Source organism: Eublepharis macularius, chromosome 15 (genome assembly GCF_028583425.1).
Source record: "Eublepharis macularius isolate TG4126 chromosome 15, MPM_Emac_v1.0, whole genome shotgun sequence".
Classification (NCBI taxonomy): Eukaryota; Metazoa; Chordata; class Lepidosauria; order Squamata; family Eublepharidae; genus Eublepharis; species Eublepharis macularius.
Window position 1 is genome coordinate 16,638,687 of NC_072804.1, and position 21,730 is coordinate 16,660,416.

The 21,730-nt window shown below is 46.1% G+C and overlaps 1 protein-coding gene across 2 annotated transcripts in view; it reads right to left on the reverse strand.

Moving 5' to 3' along the window:
- Nucleotides 1–790: 790 nt before the first annotated feature.
- Nucleotides 791–21,730, reverse strand: part of SLIT2 (slit guidance ligand 2) — a 402,035-nt gene continuing 381,095 nt past the window's right edge. Inside the window, exons 32-36 of one of the 2 annotated variants that reach the window (XM_054998712.1) lie at nt 19,587–19,717; nt 7,593–7,747; nt 6,648–6,936; nt 4,189–4,400; nt 791–2,662 (exon numbers count right to left, since the gene is read on the reverse strand). In XM_054998712.1, coding sequence (XP_054854687.1) covers nt 2,421–2,662; nt 4,189–4,400; nt 6,648–6,936; nt 7,593–7,747; nt 19,587–19,717 — 1,029 coding nt within the window. In that variant the 3' untranslated portion in view covers nt 791–2,420. The remainder of the gene's footprint in view (nt 2,663–4,188; nt 4,401–6,647; nt 6,937–7,592; nt 7,748–19,586; nt 19,718–21,730) is intronic. The other variant, XM_054998711.1, reaches the window with a different exon arrangement.

Here is a 21,730-nt window from a genome sequence, read left to right on the forward strand (position 1 = left end):
GCCAACAACAGGACACAGAGGCTGAGGCCTGCCCGAGATTGCCTTCTGCTATTGGTATTCGAAGGCCTCTGAATGTGGACACCATGGCTAGTAGCCAATGATAGACCCAGGGCTTTTTTTCAGGGGGAATGGAGTTCTGGAACCTCTTGAAAATGGTCACATGGCTGGTGGCCCCGCTCCCTGATCTCCAGACAGAGGGGAGTTGAGATTGCCCTCCACGCCACTCCAGTGGCGCGGAGGGCAATCTCAACTCCCCTCTGTCTGGAGATCAGGGGGCGGGGCCACCAGCCATGTGACCATTTTCTCTGAGGGCAACCCATTGAGTTCCACCACCTCTTTTCCCAGAAAAAAAGCCCTGGATAGACCTATCCCTTCATGAAACTGTCTAATCCCGTTTTAAAGCTGTCTATGCCTGTGGCCATCACGACACTGAATTCCACTTCTCAGATAAGTGTTGTGAAAAGAAGCGTTTCCTTTTGTCTGTTGTGAACCTTCTGCCCAGAAGCTTCATTGGATGCCCCTGAGTTCTAGTATTTTGGGGAGAGTGAGGAAAAGTTCTCTGTTTACTCTCTCTACCCTGTGCATAATTTTATAAACCTGTCATATTCCACCTTAGTCATTTTTTCCCCTCAACTGAAGCTGAAATATACCTGCGGGAATCCCTCTACTTTTCCAGAAACATATATCCTTGAATAGGGGAATGATGTCAAATTTACTTGGGGGGGGGGATGATGGTGTTTACATATAAGCACATTAAACTTCTTCGAAGAAGACAAGTAAGAACTGGCACCAAAGTAAATATCTGTTTAATTTACAAACATCAGTAACGATACTGATATAAGTCCAAATCAGACAAAGCCACACGGTATTACACATGTACATCTAACTTTTCTTTTTTAAAAATTGAAAAAAATACCCTTTTCACAGGGTACCCCAAGATTTACTGAAAGAAGAACACAACCCACTGTGAAGAATTATTACCAATTTTATATTGTGATTTAGCAGCAACATGTTAACAAAGGGAAACATTAGGGCAATAAAGTAGTTTTAATATTGGGGGGGGGCAAATCACAGTTCTTGGTAATACAGCCTCTCTCTTTTTAATTTTAAAGGTAAGGAATTTTAAGAAAATATTAGTTTGTAAAGATCTACTTTCTAGAGTCATTTTCTACACACCAATTCATTTGCTGTATAAGTAATGTATCTTTAGGGAAATGTTCAATTCTATACACTTTCCATCTACGGTAAAACATTTTTTTTCTTTTCATAAACATTACAAGGCCTTGGGAGGTACCCTGATTCTTTGCTATAATGAAAACTACAACTGATAATTGTTTCCAGTTCTGTCAGTGACACCATATGATAGGTTGCTAGGAGAAAAGAACGCACCCAGACCAAATCTATTTTACCCCAAGAGAGCACACTATGTTAGTCCTATTGCAAATATCCTGGTTTTATGTCTTTTTAAAAACAACAACAACAACAACAGGAAATACAAAAATATCAAGACAAATATAAATTAATATATATTAAAGCATTGAAAAAACAGTAAAGGGGGTGGCCTAAAATGTTAAGTACAATGTACTTTGATACAATAAATATTTCTCAATAAACTGAATACTGTATAGAGCTGTTCGAAACTCAGAAACAAAAACTCCATATTATACCTAATTTTCTCAACAATAATCTATTTTTTACCCTTAACATTTATATTACAAAAAAGTTAATACTGGAAAAGGGCGGATAAACACTTGATTTCTTCTTTTGCTAGCGTGCCCACATAAAAGCGTACATCATGAGATTTCAGGACCGTGGGCATCCTCTTCTGTCCAGGAGGTGAGATTTCCCCTATTTCCCCCCTCCCTCACAACTTGCTTATTGAATGTCATAAGAAACACATTACGTATAATTGTTAAACTTGCACAAATGGATTCTTTTCACCTGCCGGTCTTCCTCCCACCTCACAGAAAAGTATGATATGGTCTTGTCAAAAAATATTTTAAAAAAACGACTGTTAAGAAAGTAAAAAAAGAAGCCTCGTATTTTGTTTGTTTTTTCATCAGTAAGACGGTAGAGTTGAAAGTCACTCGGAAGGTGCCTGTTTATCTTCAGTATGTTATAAAGAAGGACTGGTGTTAAAAGCAGTTAAGGTTTCAATCGCTGTTGAAATGTTACTAAGTCTTTATTTTTTTCCTTCAGTCTCCTCTTGGTCAAGAAGTCTCACAGTTCAAGCACTTGATTGTTTTTTTTTTTTGCAAGTGAAGAAGAAAATGAAGTCTTTATTCTCGTAATAAAAATAAGTCTGTTCTGTATTTTACAATATATTTCAAATATTTCCACTATGAAGCATTAATTAGTCCGACACAGTCAATAAGTATACAATTTAAAAAAAAATAGACGTAGGTCAAAATAGGAGCTGCTTAGGAGGGGCATTTTGTACAGCCACACTTCACCACTTTCTCAACCTCGTCCACAAATGAGGACCCGTCAGTGCATTCAAAAGAGTATTTCCTCCTCTTGCTCCTCAGCTGCCCGCAGCACTGCCCACTTGAACACCCTCCTCCGCACTCTAGTCTCGATACCTTCTTGGTCGTCTGGCACGCGGCATAACCTTGCTGCTTTTGGAAGTAATCTCTGATTCGTTCCCCTCGACAAGAGATTTCTGAAACAAAAAGAAAAAAACCACTTACCAAATTACATACCTTTTAATGATATCCATACCAGAGATAGGCACAAACCAGGAAAATGGCGGTTCGTTGCAGTTCATGGTTTGTATTGTTTCATGAACCACATGAAATTACCTGGTTCGCGAACCAATTCGTTTGATCCGGGAAAATGTCACTTCTCGGGCAGCAAAAGGTCTGCAGAAAGCCCATCCCCCCGTTGCCTAGGAAACTGATTGATAGGTGCCAGGCTGTCTACAGTTATGAACCGAAAAAATGAACCAAACAAACCGGGCTAAAAATCATAGCGATTCGTTGCGTGTTATCAGAAAAACCCTCCGATGAACCACCAGTTCGCAAACTGAAAAATGGCCCAGTTTGTGACAAACTTTGGTTCATACCCATCTCTAATCTGTACTAAAAGGACTTCTAAGATACAGTCCTAATACGATACTTCTAAATATAGTTTCTGATTTGCATTGCAATTGCATTACACAATGGAAAATAATGGTTTTGATATACAGAATTAAAACTGGATTGCACTTCAATCAGCGTGTTTTGCAGTGATGATTTATATCTAAGCCATAAATATAGTACTATTAAAATGACAAGAAAATTGGAAATTTAAATCTTTTTCTTTATTACAAAAATACACATCATCTATTCTTAACGGCAGAGGCAGCTGGTTTCTTTTACTGTTGGGAAGTGCTTGAGACAGCATGCAATTTCATTTATTAGACCTGGAGTTAAATATTATTCAATCTGTTATTTAATAGAAGTTACATTCCACAAACTTCATAAATTACCAAGGCATAAAACCAGTTTAAATAGGAGACATCTGGTTTAAAGGCTTGCTCCCCACCATTCTCATCATATTAATGTAAAGAACAAAATAAATAAATGTCAGATCAAGAAAGAGAGAGTGGGAGAAAAAGTGGCAGAGAGAAAAAGGAAGATAGCAGCCTTGATAGACGAGCAGAAAAATGAGTGACAGTGGAAGGAAAAAGTCATCCTGTTTACATCCATCTCACCTGTATAATTCGCTGTGATAAATCAGTTGAAGATGGGAGGTCAAAAGTAGAGTTTGTGATAAAACTAGGAGCAGAATCATTGGATTTGGCTTCTCAGTTGAAGAAGGCAGAGAAACAATAAATACAGAAAGATACAGCAGGTAAAAGGCAGCAGTTTAAATATAGCAAAAGTCGCTTTTGAATTAAGAAAAAAAAGGATTGACAGCAAAATATTTGATGGGGGAATCTTCTAAATATTAATATAATATTCAAGAACTTTTTAAAAATGATTTTTTTCTTTGTTATAAAATAATAAAAAGTTTAAATTATAAAAAACATTTTTCTTATGGAGACAAACTCTGCAGTTTACGAAGAAAAGAAGAAATCCGAAACCAAGACACTCCCCCCTCCAGAAAAAGGTATACTGAGTGCACAATAATGGAACGCATTCTTATCATATGTCTGGATGATAAAATGACCATTTCTATGAGAATCGATAAGAACTGGTTATCTACCTTTATCACAGTTGTCCCCAGTGTATCCGCTGCTGCATTCGCAATACGGTTTCCCAAGGCCTGATAGCCTGCATTTACCATGTTTACATCGGATGGACTGGCAGGGGTTAAACAATTCTTCATCTTCATCACAGAGGACTCCCCCATGTCCCTGCAGGCATTTACAACTGTATGAAAATGCATTGATTGGCAAGCAGGTACCATGCACACATCTACAGGGGGAGACAAGCCCAAGAGAATAAAAATAAATTATTTATCCAAACTAAGGCTAAGCGACATTGGCTATATATGCTTTGGACTGTATGTTCAAAAAGGAAATTGTATGTCGTTTTGGTGCCCTCCCCCCTTTTTAGAATGTACTTTTCCAGAAAGCCATGGCAAAGCAGGTTTTATGGATTACTTGGTCTGCAAGGTTAGTGCAAGGAAATGGCACGGTATAGGGCATGATTTTGTTAGTGCTGGAATATTGCCACTGTAGATGTGTTATGGAAAACCTGAGCAGCATGTCACAGAGACCAGACTCGGCATTCCTCAAGCAAGAAGGCTTTTGTTTGCCTTTGTGAGATATGGCAGCAAGGAATGCAGAATCTGGCTGAAAATGACTCAACGATAAAGATTTAAAAGTTTACAAGGAGAAAAAAAGCCACAACTTACCTGCATTTTCTACTCCCTTTCCCACCCCGTAGCGCTTTTTATTTTTTAAAAAAGAAAGATGCTCCATGCTCAACAGAAATTGCAATTCATTCACACCCTTATGAAGACGACAGAGCCAAGAGAAGCAGAGCGGGTTTGGGCAGCCGCTCCTGGCACTTGCAGCATGTTCAAGCTGTCCACCATCCTACCCTTACTGCACAATGGAATTTGCTTTTAAGTTAAAGCAAGCCAGCTATGGTGTGAGATATTTTTTACCTTTAGCCAAAGGTGATCTTAGTGATTCTGATGCCCTAGGCAAAAGTTCAACATGGGGGCCAGGAATCACTGTTGCGCCCCCCATTTCCACTCCCTTTCCACGGGATGAGGAAACAGGTGTCCTGCACCCTGTGCGAGGCAGGTGGGAACCGCCACTGCTACCAAAAGCCAGATGTCTGAGTCCCAGATGGGGCAGGTGCAAGCAGTGGTGGGAGTGCTCTTCTGTTCCCCCACACCTCCCCAGGGGGACAAGGCTGTGGGGTAGTTGGGGGCCCCAAGTGCAGGGACTGGCAGAGTTGCCCATTGGCTAAGACCACTCCTAATGTCATTTACTTTAGATTCAAGATTCAGTTTAAGAACCAGAAGATGGACAGAACTGAAGACTTTCTAGAGTGGTGCAGTAGTTAAACTGTCAGACTAGGACAAATGGGAGATCATTCAATTTCCAATTAAAACAATGGTAATCAGAATCTCAAAGGCTGCGCCCCCAGAAGAGCCACCTCCGTGGATGGTCGGTGCTCTCAGCATGTCTAGCATGGCCCTGATTCTGGCACAAAGCTGCCTCCATTTTTTTCCTGACCTCAAAACTGACTTTCCCAAAGTGCAGAAGGATACAGTGAATGCATAATGTCCCCCATGAAAGTTTAAAAACAGTTTGAGGGAGGTGATTTTGAGCTAGAAATGGACTAAATGGTTGTTGCCATCAAGCCCCACTCCCCGAAATCTTGGCATCTCAGCACAGAAGGGCGGGGTCAGATGTAATTCTGCATAATTCTGTGTAATTCTGCATAATTTCATCACATCCAGTTTGGTGTAGTTTGGGAGCCAGTTTGGTGTAGTGGTTAAGAGCGGTGGGACTCTAATCTGGAGGAATGGGTTTGATTCCCTACCCCTCCACTTGAAGCCACCTGGGTGATCTTGGGTCAGTCACAGCTCTCTCAGAGCTCTTTCAGTTCCACCCACCTCACAGGGTGATTATTGTGGGGATAATAGCATACTTTGTAAACTGCTCTGAGTGGGTGTTAAGTCATCCTGAAGGGCGGTATATAAATTGAATGTTGTTGTTGTTATTATTATCATTATTACATCCACAGGAAAGAAAGCCATCTCAGAAACAAACACCTCCCTTTCCCTAGCCCCCGACAACTGCTCAAGACCACTCAGTAATGAATCAAGATACATTTAGAATCAAAGGATCTTTCTGTGTTAACATCCTTGTTAACGAAGATATAGACTCACATTAGCATCCTCAACTCAAACACTCTCCATTCATGCCAACACTATACAGGCATGCTGGCATCAGCTGTGAAAATCTGAGCTTGTCGAGGAAACAAGGCCTCTCCTCAATTTACGAACCTCCAATATATCCTCACAGCAATCCTGTGACGTAAGTTAAGCTGAGAAAGAATATCTGCCCCAAAGTCACGCAGTGAGTTTCATAGTTAGCAGGGATTTAAACCTGGATGTCTCCAGACGAAATCTAGCACTCTAACTTCTATTCCATACTGTCTCTCCACCAAGAATTAGAAGACATCAGAAAGGAGACTTACTTATTTCCTAGACAAGGATCATTGGCTTGCTGATCACAACGTTGGCCAGTCCATCCTCCATCACACTCACACGTAAAACCTGACTGGCTTGTCACGCGGCAGGTTCCATGGACACACACTTTCTTATGGCAGGGCTCACAGCCTGGGAGAATTCCAACCTGCAGTGGAACATTCCTAAAGTCTTGCAGTTCGCTATTGATATACAGATTACGGATGCAGCCATGAAAGCTGGTGCCATTTTGACCTGGAGCCTGATGCAAAGCAGCAACGTTGTTCTTCATTGGCATCCCTGGAAAACAAACAGGCTGGCAACTTCCTTGAAACGAATCAAGTTACTTTAAGACTGTTCTTGTTGACTCCTAATAATTAACTGTGAAATAACCATGAGCAGCTATGGAGGCTGGAGCTATAAACCCAGTTTCGGAGAGTGGATTCTGGCAATTGGGCCGAGGAAGATTCTCATTAACCATATTATGGGATTTCCATGGAGCTGGGTGGGCATAATGGATACAACATGGAATAGATAATGGGAATGACTACTCTTTCATCATGCAGCTTTGTAGCGGCTTGTCTAAACCTTGATGTGTGCTGAGTTTATTACACATTGGGTCACCTTAGACCATCTAACACAATGGGTGATGCTCAAGTGCAACGCATGCAGAAGTCACAGGGCAGAGGGAGAAAAAGAAATTCTCCGATTCCGCACCATGCCATGAATGAGAGCGGCCACGCACAGAATCTGATTCAGCAGATCTGAATAAACCCCAAGACTCAGTTGTGTTGTTGCTGTACCGCTGTGAAATCACAGCAGTCTATAAGTTCACAAATAACAATAATAATATTCGCTTCATTTGGAGTATTAGCTGAACAAGATGATCATTTTGTTTTCTCTCAGATTTCATGAGCTATTCATATCTACTGTTATAAAACAATGTGTTTTCTTACCTCCTACATACAGCGGTGAGTTGAAATTTAAAGTGGATTGTTTAGACAAGTTGGTGATGACTTTGGGACTTCCTCCATCAATGGACAAAGACAGAATCTGTTCCATGGCCAGCAACTCAACTATGTGGAAGTTACCATCATTGATAGTCTCAACACTGAAACGAGAATGAGTGATACTTAATGTCCTAAATAGCTGGGACACTGTAAGATTCTTCTGTGGTATAAACAGGTAGCCACACAACCAATTTTCTTCAGGCAAGGAGCATTCTGAAAACTTGAAGGAACAAACAATGCAATCATTCCTGATTGTGTGTAATCTCTATTAGTAGAGATTACCTGTCAAAACACTGACAGGTATTCTCTACCTGTCAATGTTTTTCAATTGCATGCTTTATTTTTTGCAGCGAATAACTGTGGGTTGTGGGCAGGACTTTAGATATCATAAGCTGTGGCAGCCGAAATATAATGTTTTGGATTTAAACAGTTTCGTTTTTATTTCTGCTTGCTCCTATGTTTGCTTGGAGTTAGCTAAAATGTAGGCCTCTAAGGAAAGAAGGAGGGGGGGGGGGCTGGATGGGTGAGTGGAATGAAATCTGATTGGAAAGCAGCTGCCCCTGAGATAAAATAGCCATTCTGGGCAAAGCAGGTAAATTGTGTGGAAGCCTGAAGCGGATTTTATTCTAGTCCAGTCAGGCAGTCTGTGTGAAGCCTGAACTGTCTGTGTGATTCTGGTCAGAACAGGCAAGCTGTGTTTAGCCTGAGAGTATCTGCGAGAAGAATCTGAGAGAAATTTATTCTGCCAAGTTAAACAAAACTGTGTGTTTCTGAGAGAGTCTATATCTGTGTGGTGTTCAGAGAAATTATTCTGTCTACGACAGGCAAACTGAGTGTGTGTCTGAGACAGCCTGAGTATATTTGAGAGAGAGATAAATCTATCCAAGTCAGGCAAACTGTGTAGAAAGGCCTGAGTGACTTTAAGTCTGTGTGTAGTTTTTGTTGGTGAAGACCTGTGTGGAAAAGTACTTTGTGTGACCGAGTCTGTGCAAATACCTTAAGAAATAACTCTGTTTAAACCACCCAGTTTAAGAACTATTATGAAACCAATACGCTTATTGAACTTTGCCACCATCAAGCTTATGTACCTACAAATAAAATATGCTTCTGTTTGAGAAAATAAAACGTCCCTTATTTTCCTCACAACCACTCTCATGTGCTGATCATTCTGTCACACTACCAGCATAATAAAGCCTTCCTATATTACAAGTTACAACAAGGAGGTCTAAGGCAAAAGCCTTTGGTGGGAGTCAGGGAGGCAGCGATATAAAGGTCACACAAACACAAAGGAGAGGGTGTTCTTGAGGGTAACTGCTTGGAGTAAAGTAGAGAATACCAAAGCTCTGTGTGAGTAGAAATATAAAAAGGGTGTATTAGGACCAGAGCCCTCCTGAGGTATAAGTTTAAGGTAAAGTAAGGAGGAGCTGAATTTAAGGTCCAAAACCAAAGGTACAAGGTTTAAAAACTTTAAAAACATGCAAACCATGACAGAGTGGATATAAGATAAGAAACAATATTACAAAGGGGTATCTGAAGATAAAGTGAAAATGTTACACCAAGGGATTTCACTTCTAGCTGAGAAAAATACTTATCGACGAACTAGTTAACATGCAATTAAGGGCAATTAAGCAGACAACTTGCAGCAGAGAGCCAAAACATGCTGCTAAAGACACGTAACACCGTAGACTTAGAAATGTAAAACCTTCCTCGGACTCCCTTCAAAAAGTACATCCTCCATGTTCCCAATGGTTCATATACCCTTTCCCGGGCTTAGAATTTCCAAAAACAACAGGTCAAAGCAGATGTGATGATATAAAGACAGATATAAAGACAGAGTGCATGCAGAGATGCAGTCTGGGCCATGGGGAAAACGGGAGTGTGGATCCAACCATCACAACCCCACTGGGTTTTGCCTGTCAAAACTGAGCTCCCTGGTTTTGATGATCAGGACCAGGGCTTTTTTTCTGTGAAAAGAGGTGGTGGAACTCAGTGGGTTGCCCTCGGAGAAAATGGTCACATGGCTGGTGGCCCCGCCCGATCTCCAGACAGAGGGGAGTTTAGAATTCCAAAAAATCTACAGGCGTGGAGGGCAATCTCAACTCCCCTCTGCCTGGAGATCAGGGGTCGGGGCCACCAGCCATGTGACCATTTTCAAGAGGTTCTGGAACTCCGTTCCACCGCGTTCCAGCTGAAAAAAAGCCCTGATCAAGACTGCAAGTGTTGAAATTTAAATCTGCTCTCTCCGCCCTGTATAGCCCTGATCTGAAAAGGGGCTGCACATGGACAATTTGTCTTGTATAGGCAGACAGAGGTCTGTTTCATTCCAGCACTGGCACAGATAATGTGCTCCTATTCATTTGGGCCAGGCCACCTTCCCGCCAATGATCCTGGACAGAAAGAAAGTCCCAGCACAAAGACTGGAGCATACAGCGGTGGTGTTTGAACTTCCTACCCTGGAGCAACCAGTGAAAGATGGCAGCCCAAGAAGCAGGGGCATGGATTGCCTCATAGCTTCACTTGGTCTCAAAGACAGAAAACAAAGCTGCCGGCCCACAGCAGAGCGGCACCGGAACATCATCCATTAGTATATATGAAAATGGAAGCATGATAGTAACAGAAATGAGGGATGAATCAAAGCCTTGTTCAAGGTTCTGGAGGGTGAAGAGAAGACTAGCAGCAAGATTCCAAGGCCTGTTCAGCTTATATTCAAAACCAAGTAAGCATTCGTTGTGACTACTTCTTTAATGCTTAATAGTAAGTATAGCAAGGACTTGCGACAGCCATCTCATTTTCCAATGTTCTCTTTCCCTTTCTGGAAGCCCCCCGCAGCCTCCCCCTTTCTCCTGTTTCCTTCTCTTCTTCCCACCCGACAGAGAACCCCTCTTTATCTACCCCTTCTCCATCTTCAGCTTTCCTTCTTTCTCGCTCCCTGTCAACTTCTTCCCTGGAAAACTATGGTCCAGGTGTGCACTGCCAACTGCAGTTCAAATACTGATTCTTTTGGACATGGTAACCCCAGGGCTTTTTTCCAGTGGGAACACGGTGGAACAGAGTTCCGGAACCTCTTGAAAATGGTCACATGGCTGGTGGCCCCGCCCCCTGATCTCCAGACAGAAGGGAGTTTCGGCGCGGAGGGCAATCGAAACTCCCCTCTGTCTGGAGATCAGGGGGCGGGGCCACCAGCCATGTGACCATTTTCTCCTAGGGCAACCCACCGAGTTCCACCACCTCTTTTCCCAGAAAAAAAAGCCCTGGGTAATCCTATTTTATTTAATGTGGCTAAATCTATGCTTGTGGAAAAGAATATATTAGCTGCACAAATTATAGTATTTTTTCAGAACTATAAACAAAGCATCATAAAGATGAACCGAGTATTTGAAAAAGCGTTCCAAAAAGAACACTTTTTAAAAGGGTGCTGTTATTGTACAGAAAATACTGGATTTTATAGGAACATTTAAAAAAAAATCATACACATTTACTTGGCTATATGCTAACATCTGGGTCCTTCAATATTATTGCCTAACAAAGTTTAGCATTATTTCTCCAGGGTATGGATTCAGGCTTTTAATTCCATTTTGCTTTTTGAAGGGAATTATTAGAAAAGCTTATTTCAACTGAGCTGCTTCTAAAGTTTCCAAAATACTAGGTAAAGTGCTCATCTTTCAGGCAAGCACTGTGATGACTCCCCACAGTTGTCAACTTCTTCTCCCATTCCAGCAAGAGGGCAGACATCTCCAGGCTGGTCCTGGAGAACTTTCTGCCATTTTTTCTTCGGCCAACTCATGTCCAAGGCAACAGCCTTCCTTCCAGCTTTCTGACTGCCACACTCTGTCAGACTGTGGCTAAATAAGGCTCTCACTACAGGGTTCCCTTTAGAAGCAAACACAAGTCCATTGTTTGGAAAAGGAAACTTTACTGCAGAAAAGGTCCATTATAGTCCACTGTCCTGAATAGGAGACTCAGGATGGTACATGATCATTGTTACCAATGAAGGGCAAAGCATGAGGTACAGAGTTACAATACCCATCTGGATTTGCCTCCCCCCACAGTTCTCAAAACAACATCTCTCAGTCCTGGGAAGCTGCTCTCCTTCAAGGCCAATGCTTGGTGGAACGGTGTTAGACAAAACAGTCGCCTCCGGTGGGAACTCTGCCTGGGAACTGATGCACCTGGGAAGAAAGCACTTAAACACTAGAAGCATTAGAAAATGGAGTCAGTACAGTTTAGATATACACTGGACCTGACATTCTGCCCCCCTTAAAATAGGTCCCCCCCTGGCTTATATGGATAGCGAGTATGAAAAGCTTTGGTCAGTCTAGGAGCATGAACATGTACAGAATTCACCCACTCATCGTACCCAGAATCAAAGTCCTTCCATCTAATGAGGTAAAAAAGCTGGTTTCGTTTGAGTTTAGAGTCCAAGATTTGTTGTACCTCATAGTGTATTTGGTCGTCAATTAAAGTTGGAATGGGTGGAGCTTTGAGGTGCCATTTGTCATCAGTAGGAGCTCTTTTTAAAAGACTGACATGGAACGTATCATGCACATGGCATAAGTTCTTGGGCAAAGTTACAGCAACAGTCACTTTATTTATTACTTTGCGCACAGGGAAAGGCCCCAGGAATTTCAGAGCGAGTTTGCGGCTTGTCTGAGCCAGTTTCAGGTTCTTTGTGGAAATGTATACATGATCTCCAGGTTGTAAATCCCATTCGGCCACACGATGGCGGTCTGCGTATTTTTTGTAATCCAGTTTGGCTTTTTCAAGATGTTTCTTAATAAGAGTCCATTGTTGCGCTGCCTCCCCCCACCATGAAGATACATCTGGCAAATTAGAGGAATGGAGAGGAGGAGCGTCCAACGGGAAGGGATTGAAGTGAGCTCCATAGATAATTTTGAAAGGGGCCTCTCCCGTGGAAGCATGTACACTGTTGTTATATGAGAATTCGGCCAAAGGGAGAAGGTCCACCCAATTGTCTTGTTGGAAATTAATGTAGCAACGAAGAAATTGTTCTAGTATCTGATTTGTTTTTTCGGATTGTCCGTCGGTTTGTGGGTGGTGGCTTGAGCTGATGCCTTGCTCAATATTCAACATTCTCAAAAGCTCCCGCCAGAAGTTGGCAACGAACTGTCCGCCGCGATCCGAAATCACCTTGGACGGAAAAGAATGTAATTTTACGATGTGTTTTAAAAATAAATTGGCTAGTTTTCGGGCGGTGGGTATAGCTGTACAGGGAATAAAATGAGCTTGTTTGGAGAACAGGTCTACCACGACTAAAATGCAGTTATGTCCTTTTGAAATAGGTAGATCAGTGATAAAGTCCATAGATATTATTTCCCAAGGTCTGTTGGGCGTTTCTAACGGTTGCAGGAGACCCGGAGGTTTTCCTTTTCTGGTTTTGGCGCTGAGGCAAACGGGGCAGGAACTAACATATTGGGAAATGTCTTTGCGCATGCCCGGCCACCAGAATTGCCTTTGGATTAGATGTAATGTTTTCAGATACCCATAATGACCAGCAGTGGGGGCATCATGACAGCGCTGCAAGACCTCCAGTTTGAGGCTGTCTGGGACATAAAACTTGCTTCCCGCTAGCCAATCCCCCTGTGGGGATTGGACCAGTTTGTTTCGCGGAGCTTTATCCCCCTCCTTCTCCACCTCAGTTTTAAGTTTCGATTTCCACTCTTGGTTGGCCGGGAGGGGCTGTTTGGCTCGACCGCGAGTAGTCACCACGCCCCCAAGCTGCGTAGGCGAGAAGACCGTGTCGACAGTCTCCTCCCGCTTGCTCTTATGTTGGGGCATGCGCGATAGGGCGTCCGCCAAAAAGTTAGTTTTGCCCGGGAGATAATTTAGAGTGAAGTTGAATTTGGAAAAGAATTCCGCCCATCGCAATTGCTTGGCATTCAGTCTGCGTGGGCTTCGGAGGGCCTCCAGATTTTTATGATCTGTCCAGACCTCGAAGGGGTATCGCGCCCCCTCCAGCCAATGTCTCCAGTTAGTAAGGGCTGCTTTTACTGCAAAAGCCTCCTTCTCCCACACATTCCAATTTCTTTCCGCCTCCGAAAACTTTCTAGACAAGAATGCACAAGGCCGCAACCTTCCATCCTCCCCCTTCTGCAATAAAACTCCCCCTATCGCCGTATCGCTGGCGTCGACTTGCACTATGAAAGGGGACTGTTCGTTGGGGTGGGAGAGGATGGGTTCCGTTACAAATTGCTTTTTGAGGCATTCGAAAGCAGTCTGACAATCGGAGGTCCATTGTAGTTTGGAGGAGGGTTTTCTAGCTTGGTCCCCTTTGTCTTTTGTTTTCAATAACTCTGTTAAGGGGAACGTGATTTGGGCGAAATTTGCTATAAAGTCTCTATAGAAATTGGCAAATCCCAGGAAGGATTGCAGGTCTTTACGGGTGGCGGGTGTTTGCCAATCTTGGATCGCTTGTATTTTGGTTGGATCCATTTTTAAGCCCTCTCGGGAGATGCAATACCCAAGGTAAGTGAGTTCGGTTTTATGGAATTCACATTTGGACAGCTTGATGGGCAGTTTATTATTCATCAAGGTGGCCAGGACCTTTCGTACCATTTGAATATGTTCTTCCTCTGTGTCCGAATAAATTAAGACATCATCAAGGTACACCACCACCCCTTTGTACAGAAATTCGTGCAGAACTTCGTTTATCATGGACATGAATACAGATGGGGCTCCCGTCAATCCAAAAGGCATGACTAGGTATTCATATTGTCCGAGGGGCGTATTAAACGCGGTTTTCCACTCATCCCCCGCCTTGATACGGACGTGGAAGTAAGCATCTTTTAAGTCTAATTTTGTAAAGATCTTACCTTGGGCCACGACGTTGAGAAGGTCTCGGATGAGTGGTATCGGATAGGCGTTGTTGGTGGACACTGCATTAAGTCCTCGAAAATCTGTGCACAGTCGTAGTCCCCCATCCTTCTTTTTTACGAAGAGAACCGGAGCGGCGTGGGGGCTGTTGGCTGGGTGGATGAACCCTCGTTGGAGGTTGGTGTCGATGAATTTCCGGAGCTCCTCTCGTTCTTGGAGACTCATGGGATAGAGCCGTCCTTTGGGCAGTGAGGCTCCGGGTAAGATTTCCACCGCACAGTCCGTTCGTCGGTGCGGGGGTAGGGTATCAGCTTCCTCCTCGGAAAAAGCGTTTAGAAAAGGCCAATACGGTTCGGGTATTTGGTTGATTTCTTCTTGAGTAAGAAGGGCCTTCTCGGTGTGAGTTGGATCACTGCCCCAGTTTTGATTCCAGCGATGGGTTTTGCAGTTGGCATGACTGAAAGTGATGCATCCTTGGGCCCAGTCAATGTATGGATTGTGATCACATAGCCATTTGCTGCCTAGAATTAACGGGTATTTGGCAGTGGAGCTGATGACAAAAGATCTCTTTTCCCAATGTTGTCCCATGCCTGTGATCACTGGGATGGTCTCCGTGGTAACAGGGTTCATATTGGTGCCATCCATTTGTTCAAAGATTACTGGATTTTGTAATTCCCGAGTTGGTAAGATTAGTCCATTGACTAGGGCTGGAGCGATGATGTCCCTCGAACAGCCAGAGTCTATAAGGGCTTGCACTCGGATGTGCATTTTTCTCTCCGGGTTAATTAGAGTCACTGGCATGAATAAGATGGACCCAGGCGGCCGGTTCCTTGCAGGGACGGGCTTGCGATGGATCTGTCGGTCGGGTCCCTTTACAACAGATCCATTTCGTTTCCCGACTGGGGGCTTTCTGGATTTCCCTCGGTATTGGGGGAAGCGGGGTCGTACTCCATAATTTCTTCCGCTTCCAGTCCCCTTTCTGCGGCGGGTCGTTGGGAAGCTCCCCGACCTCTGTTCGCTCGTGGCGCGGGTACCGGGCGCTGGAGATTTGGAAACGGAGCAAGGGTTGGACGCCTTATTTGGAGCGGGGGTCTTTGCACAGGCCGGTAGGGGCATTGCGCTGCAAAGTGACCGGGTTGTCCACATTGCAAGCACAGCCCTTGTTGCCATCTAGCATCTCTCGCTCCACGAGTGGCGTATCCAGCTCCTCGTCCTCCCTTTTGCAAAGTTAAGGGTCTTCTTTGTCCCGTTTGTTGTTGTTGTTCAACCAAACGGACTTCTAAAATGCGGTTTTCGACTTCACAGGCTAGCTGGATCCAGCCTAACAACGTTGGGGGATTGTCCTGCATGAGGGCTCTGTCCAGAAGCCTCGGGTTTAGTCCTTGCTTGAACAGGATAATTTTGGTGGACTCCTCACACCTAGGGCATTTGGCAGCTAGTTGTCGGAATTTTGTAATATAGTCCCTTGCCGACATATTGCCCTGTTTAATGGCTTGCAATTCTGTTCGGGCCCGGGTTTCCTCTAAGGGGTCTTCATATTGTGCTCGGATAGCGTCCACCAACCCCTGGAGAGTATTGAGTTCGGGAGCACCGATATTATATAAGCCTACATACCAATCTGCTGCTTTGCCTTGCAAGCGGGAGCCGAGGTGCTCAACTTGACTGGCCTCGCTGCCGAAGAGGTGTCCCCACCGGTTGAAAAATTGCACCACTTGCACCAGGAAAAATCCTAGTTTGGAGGGATCCCCATCAAAAGTGGCTTCCAGTTTCACCCAGCCCATCGGGAGATCTTGTCTCGGAGCCGGTGCTGGGTAGAAGTCCATCGGCAGTCTTAATGGCGCCTGGGGTGCGAGGGGAGGTAACTGGGGCCCCGGTTGGGGCAACGGTGGTGGTTGTATTGGCGGCGGCAACACCGGCTGCGCTGGCAGAGGTGGTCGTGGCTGGGCTGGAGGGGGTAGTCTAGGTTGGGCCGGAGGCTGCAATGGTGGCTGAGCAGGTGGCTGCAGTCTTGGTCTGGCTGGTAACACGGGGGGCGTCGGCCGTAGCTGTCGAGGTGGAGGAGGCTGGTGTGGTTGAGTGAGGAGCGGCCGCTGAAGGGGGGGCTGGCGGGGTCGTAGTGGTGTAGGGCCTCCCGGTTGATTCGGGGGTGGTAATACGGGCTGATCCTGTGGCCAACGGATCGGCTGCTGCAAAGGTATGGGCTGCGGTCGAGGCGGGAGGGGCCGCAGCGGCGCTGGCCGGATGGGTGGAAGGCCGCGCGGGCTTGCCCCTCCAGGCGTCGTTATTCTGGGAAGCAAAGGCTGGTCTCGTGGCGCCGGTAGACCGTCCCCTGGAGTTTGCAGGATGGGGACAATTTCCAGCGGTTGTCGAGGCGCTCCCTCCTCAGGTGGAGCCGGGTGCTCTTCCGATTGGTCCGGCCGGACCGTTATCGGAGAAGTATGAGGGGGTATCACCGGTGTCTCGCTTAGCTTGTCTTCCCCTTCCGTAGGCCGCTCAGCGGGGGTCTCCGCTGGAGTCTCGTCCGGCGGTAGATCCCCTCCCGATTTAGGAAGTTCAGTTGGAGTTTCCCCAGGTGGCTCAGCCGGGGTATCCCCTCTAGGTGGAATTTCGTCCTGTCTGGGAAATTCCGTGGGCTGTTCTCCCGGTTCTCCAGGGCAGGCTTCCTCCTCTCCCGTAGGTGACGGCTGTTGCAGAACTTCCTCCACCGGATATGAGATGACACTTTGGAGGGTAGCTATCTGCACCGCCATCTCTTCAGGTGACAGTCTCTCTCCGGCCCCCATTGCTGAGATTAGATGGATGGCATGAGCCAAACTCTCTTCCATATCCATCAGTCTAGCTTCTAACTGTTGCATTCGACTTGGCCCCGGTTGCTCCATCATGGAACCTCCGTTCGCTGCACTCACCGGGGAAAATGGGCCCCAAGGCGGAGGGTCTCCTTGATCGACTCGCGATCTCGCTGCTAGAATTCCCTTGGCCAGGCCCGTTACTGCCGAGATGCCGGAATCTACAGCATGGGTGCGACTTTGCATCTGCACCCAACTTTGTTCAGGAACTTCCGTGGGCTCTTTCCACGGAGCAAGTTCTGAATAATCCCAACTCAGGGCGCCGCGGTGGGATGTGTCCCCCTCCGTTTGTTCGGTCATCCTGTTCCAATATCGCCATGGTTGGCTGCTATCTAGCTCAGGGACAGTTCCTAGGCTTCGGCGCCCGTCCATCGAAACTCGTGGATGCAGTCCACCGGCCCGGCGCTCTCTCGTTTCTCGGGGTCTGGCTCCCCACTCCGACGGGGTGGGTAACGAGATCAAGGGGAGAGTGGCTGCCGTCGGCCTTGTCCCTTCAGCCCCGAGGTCGATAAGAGGCGGGGTAGGAGTGGAGGCTCCGGTCCCGGTCCCGGCTAGTCTCGGCTCCGGGGAGTCTTGGGCTTGCACTGGGTGACTGTCGGGAGACGCATACGGATCAAACAAAGGATCCCTGTCCGGGACGACCTTGGATTCCGCTGGGCCCGACTCAGGCATGATTGGTAACAAAATGTCAGACTGTGGCTAAATAAGGCTCTCACTACAGGGTTCCCTTTAGAAGCAAACACAAGTCCATTGTTTGGAAAAGGAAACTTTACTGCAGAAAAGGTCCATTATAGTCCACTGTCCTGAATAGGAGACTCAGGATGGTACATGATCATTGTTACCAATGAAGGGCAAAGCATGAGGTACAGAGTTACAATACCCATCTGGATTTGCCTCCCCCCACAGTTCTCAAAACAACATCTCTCAGTCCTGGGAAGCTGCTCTCCTTCAAGGCCAATGCTTGGTGGAACGGTGTTAGACAAAACAGTCGCCTCCGGTGGGAACTCTGCCTGGGAACTGATGCACCTGGGAAGAAAGCACTTAAACACTAGAAGCATTAGAAAATGGAGTCAGTACAGTTTAGATATACACTGGACCTGACACACTCATCCAACCTGCTTCTGCCACAGCCCAACTTGTGTGAGGGGGTGGACCTCTGTCCAGCTACACAATTCTGCCCCCTAAGCTTGCCTACCTCTTTCTTGCAGTACTAGATGGTGGAGTTTGTCTTCATGTAGTTCGCATGAATACACACAAGCTATCTTCCCATCTATCTATAATACAAGTGCATACTGATATTCTGGAAATCATCTGTCAGGCTATGGATGACAGGATATGGCAGGCAGATCCCTGGACCGTTGCAGCAAGACACAGGTTCTTGGTTAAATGGCTTTTATTCAGAAATCCAGTTCTGTCCATGGCCGATTCCAGACGGCCCCCCGCCTCGCGAAAGATCACGCGTCGTTGCGCAGAAAATGCGAAATATCGCGTTTTCTCGCGTGAGTTTTGCGGGACGTCGCGCAAAACTCGCACGAGAAAACGCGATATTTCATGTTTTCTGCACAACGACGCGCGACGTTTCACGAGGCGGGGGGCCGTCTGGAATCGGCCCATATATATGTCAATAGATTTATTCAGAGGCAAGAGAGCATCCAAGCAGTACATGCTTCCTTGCTAGGAATAGAGACTTGAGGAAAATACAGTTCTAAATACTCAAACAATTTCCCCCCTCCCATCCAGACCACAGAATTGGGCAGGAAGGAGTCTGGGAACTTCTTCTGGAGTTCAGCTAGACAAGACAAAAAGGCATACAGAGAAACGGCAACATTTCAGACAGTACAAGGTCATTTCAGTGAACCTCAAAGCAAAAGATAACATAGCTGTGTTCTCAGGCTGGTAGAGGGAGAGAAACAAAAGTGGTGATTAGAGCATTTGCAACCTGAAATCAAAGCATAGTAAAGGCATAGTATTAGCAGTGGTGCAACACTTAAACCAATGGCATGGATGCGGGGTGCAGACATGACATCATCACTGCAGATGGGCAAAGGACAACTGAATTAGGAAGTAACTACCCTCTTAAAGAGACTGCTTCAAAAAATAGGCTTTCATTCTAGGATTTTGGTGCCCTGTGACTTGAAAGAATCTTCAGTTTTGTCTTGGCAAAAAGAGGCTGTCCAAAATGTCCAACAGCTACTAGCCTTCCACTTCCATTGTTGCTCTATGGGCACAGACAGATGGAATGAAGATCGATATATAAACCCACCTATAAATGGCAGATGCTGGATATGATCCTGTATCATAGCTGACCCTCACTCGTCCACGATACAATTCCACAGCTATATGATCTCGATCACCTTTATACAGTAGGATCCCACTGTCCTCATTGGTGGCAATCTTGTGATGAATCAAACTTTATGTTAGAAGATAAAGAAGCTACTCACAGCAGTTTCATTTTTTTAAAAAGGTCTTCGTTCCACAATGAAAACTAGTACTGTTAATTCCATCTTTATTTCCTTCAGTTAGCTTTGAAAAACTGACATTTCTTTTTCCTAATGCCATCCATAGTGGTTTTATATAATAAGTTCCCTAAACATTAGAAAATCACAACACGAATCCAGGGCAACCATAATGGTGTCAAACCAGGGAGATCCGCCTGGCCTCTACCAGAGCCAGGGCCTTTTCGGTCCTGGCTCCGACCTGGTGGAACTCTCTGTCTGAGGAAACTAGGGCCCAGCAGGGTTTGTTATCTTTCTGACGGGCCTGCAAGATGGAGATGTTCCGCCAGGCATTTGGTGGGGGCTAGGCTGTCCTCTTGCCGGCCATACCACTGAAGACCTTCCACCACCCATGCAGGAAAATGCTGTATTTTAATATTTTATACCCGCCAATTTTAATTGTTTTGATATAATGTTTTAATGTTTTTATAATGTTTTTACTGTTTTAAACTGTTGTTAAACCACCCTGAGCCCATCGGATGGGGAGGGCGGTCTAGAAATGTGATAAATAAATAAACCCGATGTCCGGGGTCTGAGCCCCAGCCCCCAGACTTGACAAGAGGGAACAGCAGGGGACAAAAGGGTGGCAGCAACCCCACCGCCCAAGCTGGCAACCAGGGCCAGAACCTACCTACTCCATGGGGAAGGGGTAAAAGGCCAGAACCTCAGAGGGATAGAGGGGGCAAGGAGAGACCAGCCAGTCCCACCTTCCAGGGGGAAGAAAGGGGTCTAAGCAGGCCAGAGGGAAAGGGCCACAGCAGGGGGAATGTGGGACCAGCAGCAGCCCAAGCAGAGCCCTTACCTGGCAGGGAGAGGAAGCAGCCTCTACAGCCCAGAGCCACACCATGGCTAGAAGACAGCAGCCTGGCTCAGGAGTTGCTAGAAGCCAAGCCTCTCCAGGGGGGGCTGCCACAGGCATTCTGGGGGAGGAGATGGGTAGCCCCGCCCAGCATTGCTGAGCAGGCAGTGCAGAAGCTGGCTAAGGCAGCACCTCATGAGCAAGGCCAGGCAAGCCCAATAGCACGGAGGCTGGCTGGGGCAGCTCCTCATGAGCAAGGCCAGGCAAGCTCAATAGCACAGAGGCTGGCTGGGGCAGCTCCTCGTGAGCAAGGCCAAGGAGCCCTCAGCTGGGGATGGCTTGCACTCAACCCCACCCTACCAGCAAGGCAAAGGAGCCCAGGAGGGATTAGTGGTTGGAGGGAAACACCTGGAGGAACGCACAGCTGGGCCCGGTCAGGAGAAGGAACAAGCCTGGAAGGAGGGCGGGGCGGAGAGAGGAAACCCTATAAAGGGTGGCTGGGAAGAGCTCTGGGGTGGTGGGTTTGAGTGGGAGTGATGGAGCGGAGTTGGAGTGGAGAGAAGCCAAGGAAAAGGCAAGAAGGAGAGTGGAGGCTTGAAGGAGAGGCCTGGGAGGAAGAGATGGTGGAAGATGTAGGGGGTAAGCAGGCCAGGTTGAGCAGGCCAGCGAGTGGATTGAGAGGGAGTCAGGGTGAGGTATACCGCCCCTCCTTCCACAGAGCAGGGTCCTGCAGAATCCCTGCCCCCCCTGTGATGTCAGGAGCTGACCGCCCAGTGCCACGCCCAGCGGCAGCCGCTGCAAGCCCTGACACCCGAGACCATTTCCTGTAGCACATGAAGGCAATACACTCAACAAGAAGCTGTAGCCAATCAGGGACCACTGATTAATGTAGCTGTAGCCAATCAGGGATTGCTGATTAAGGCAGCTGTAACCAAACAGGAATCCCTGATTAAGGTAGCTATAGTCAGTCAGGGATCCCTGATTAACTCTTCCCTCCCCTACTGAACGTTCCCCTTTAACTCCTTATCTCCACTTGATGTAGTAAGCATACATTTGAAAACTCCAAAGTTGTGGGAAAACAGCAGCTAGGGGGAGAGTTCAACACCACCCATC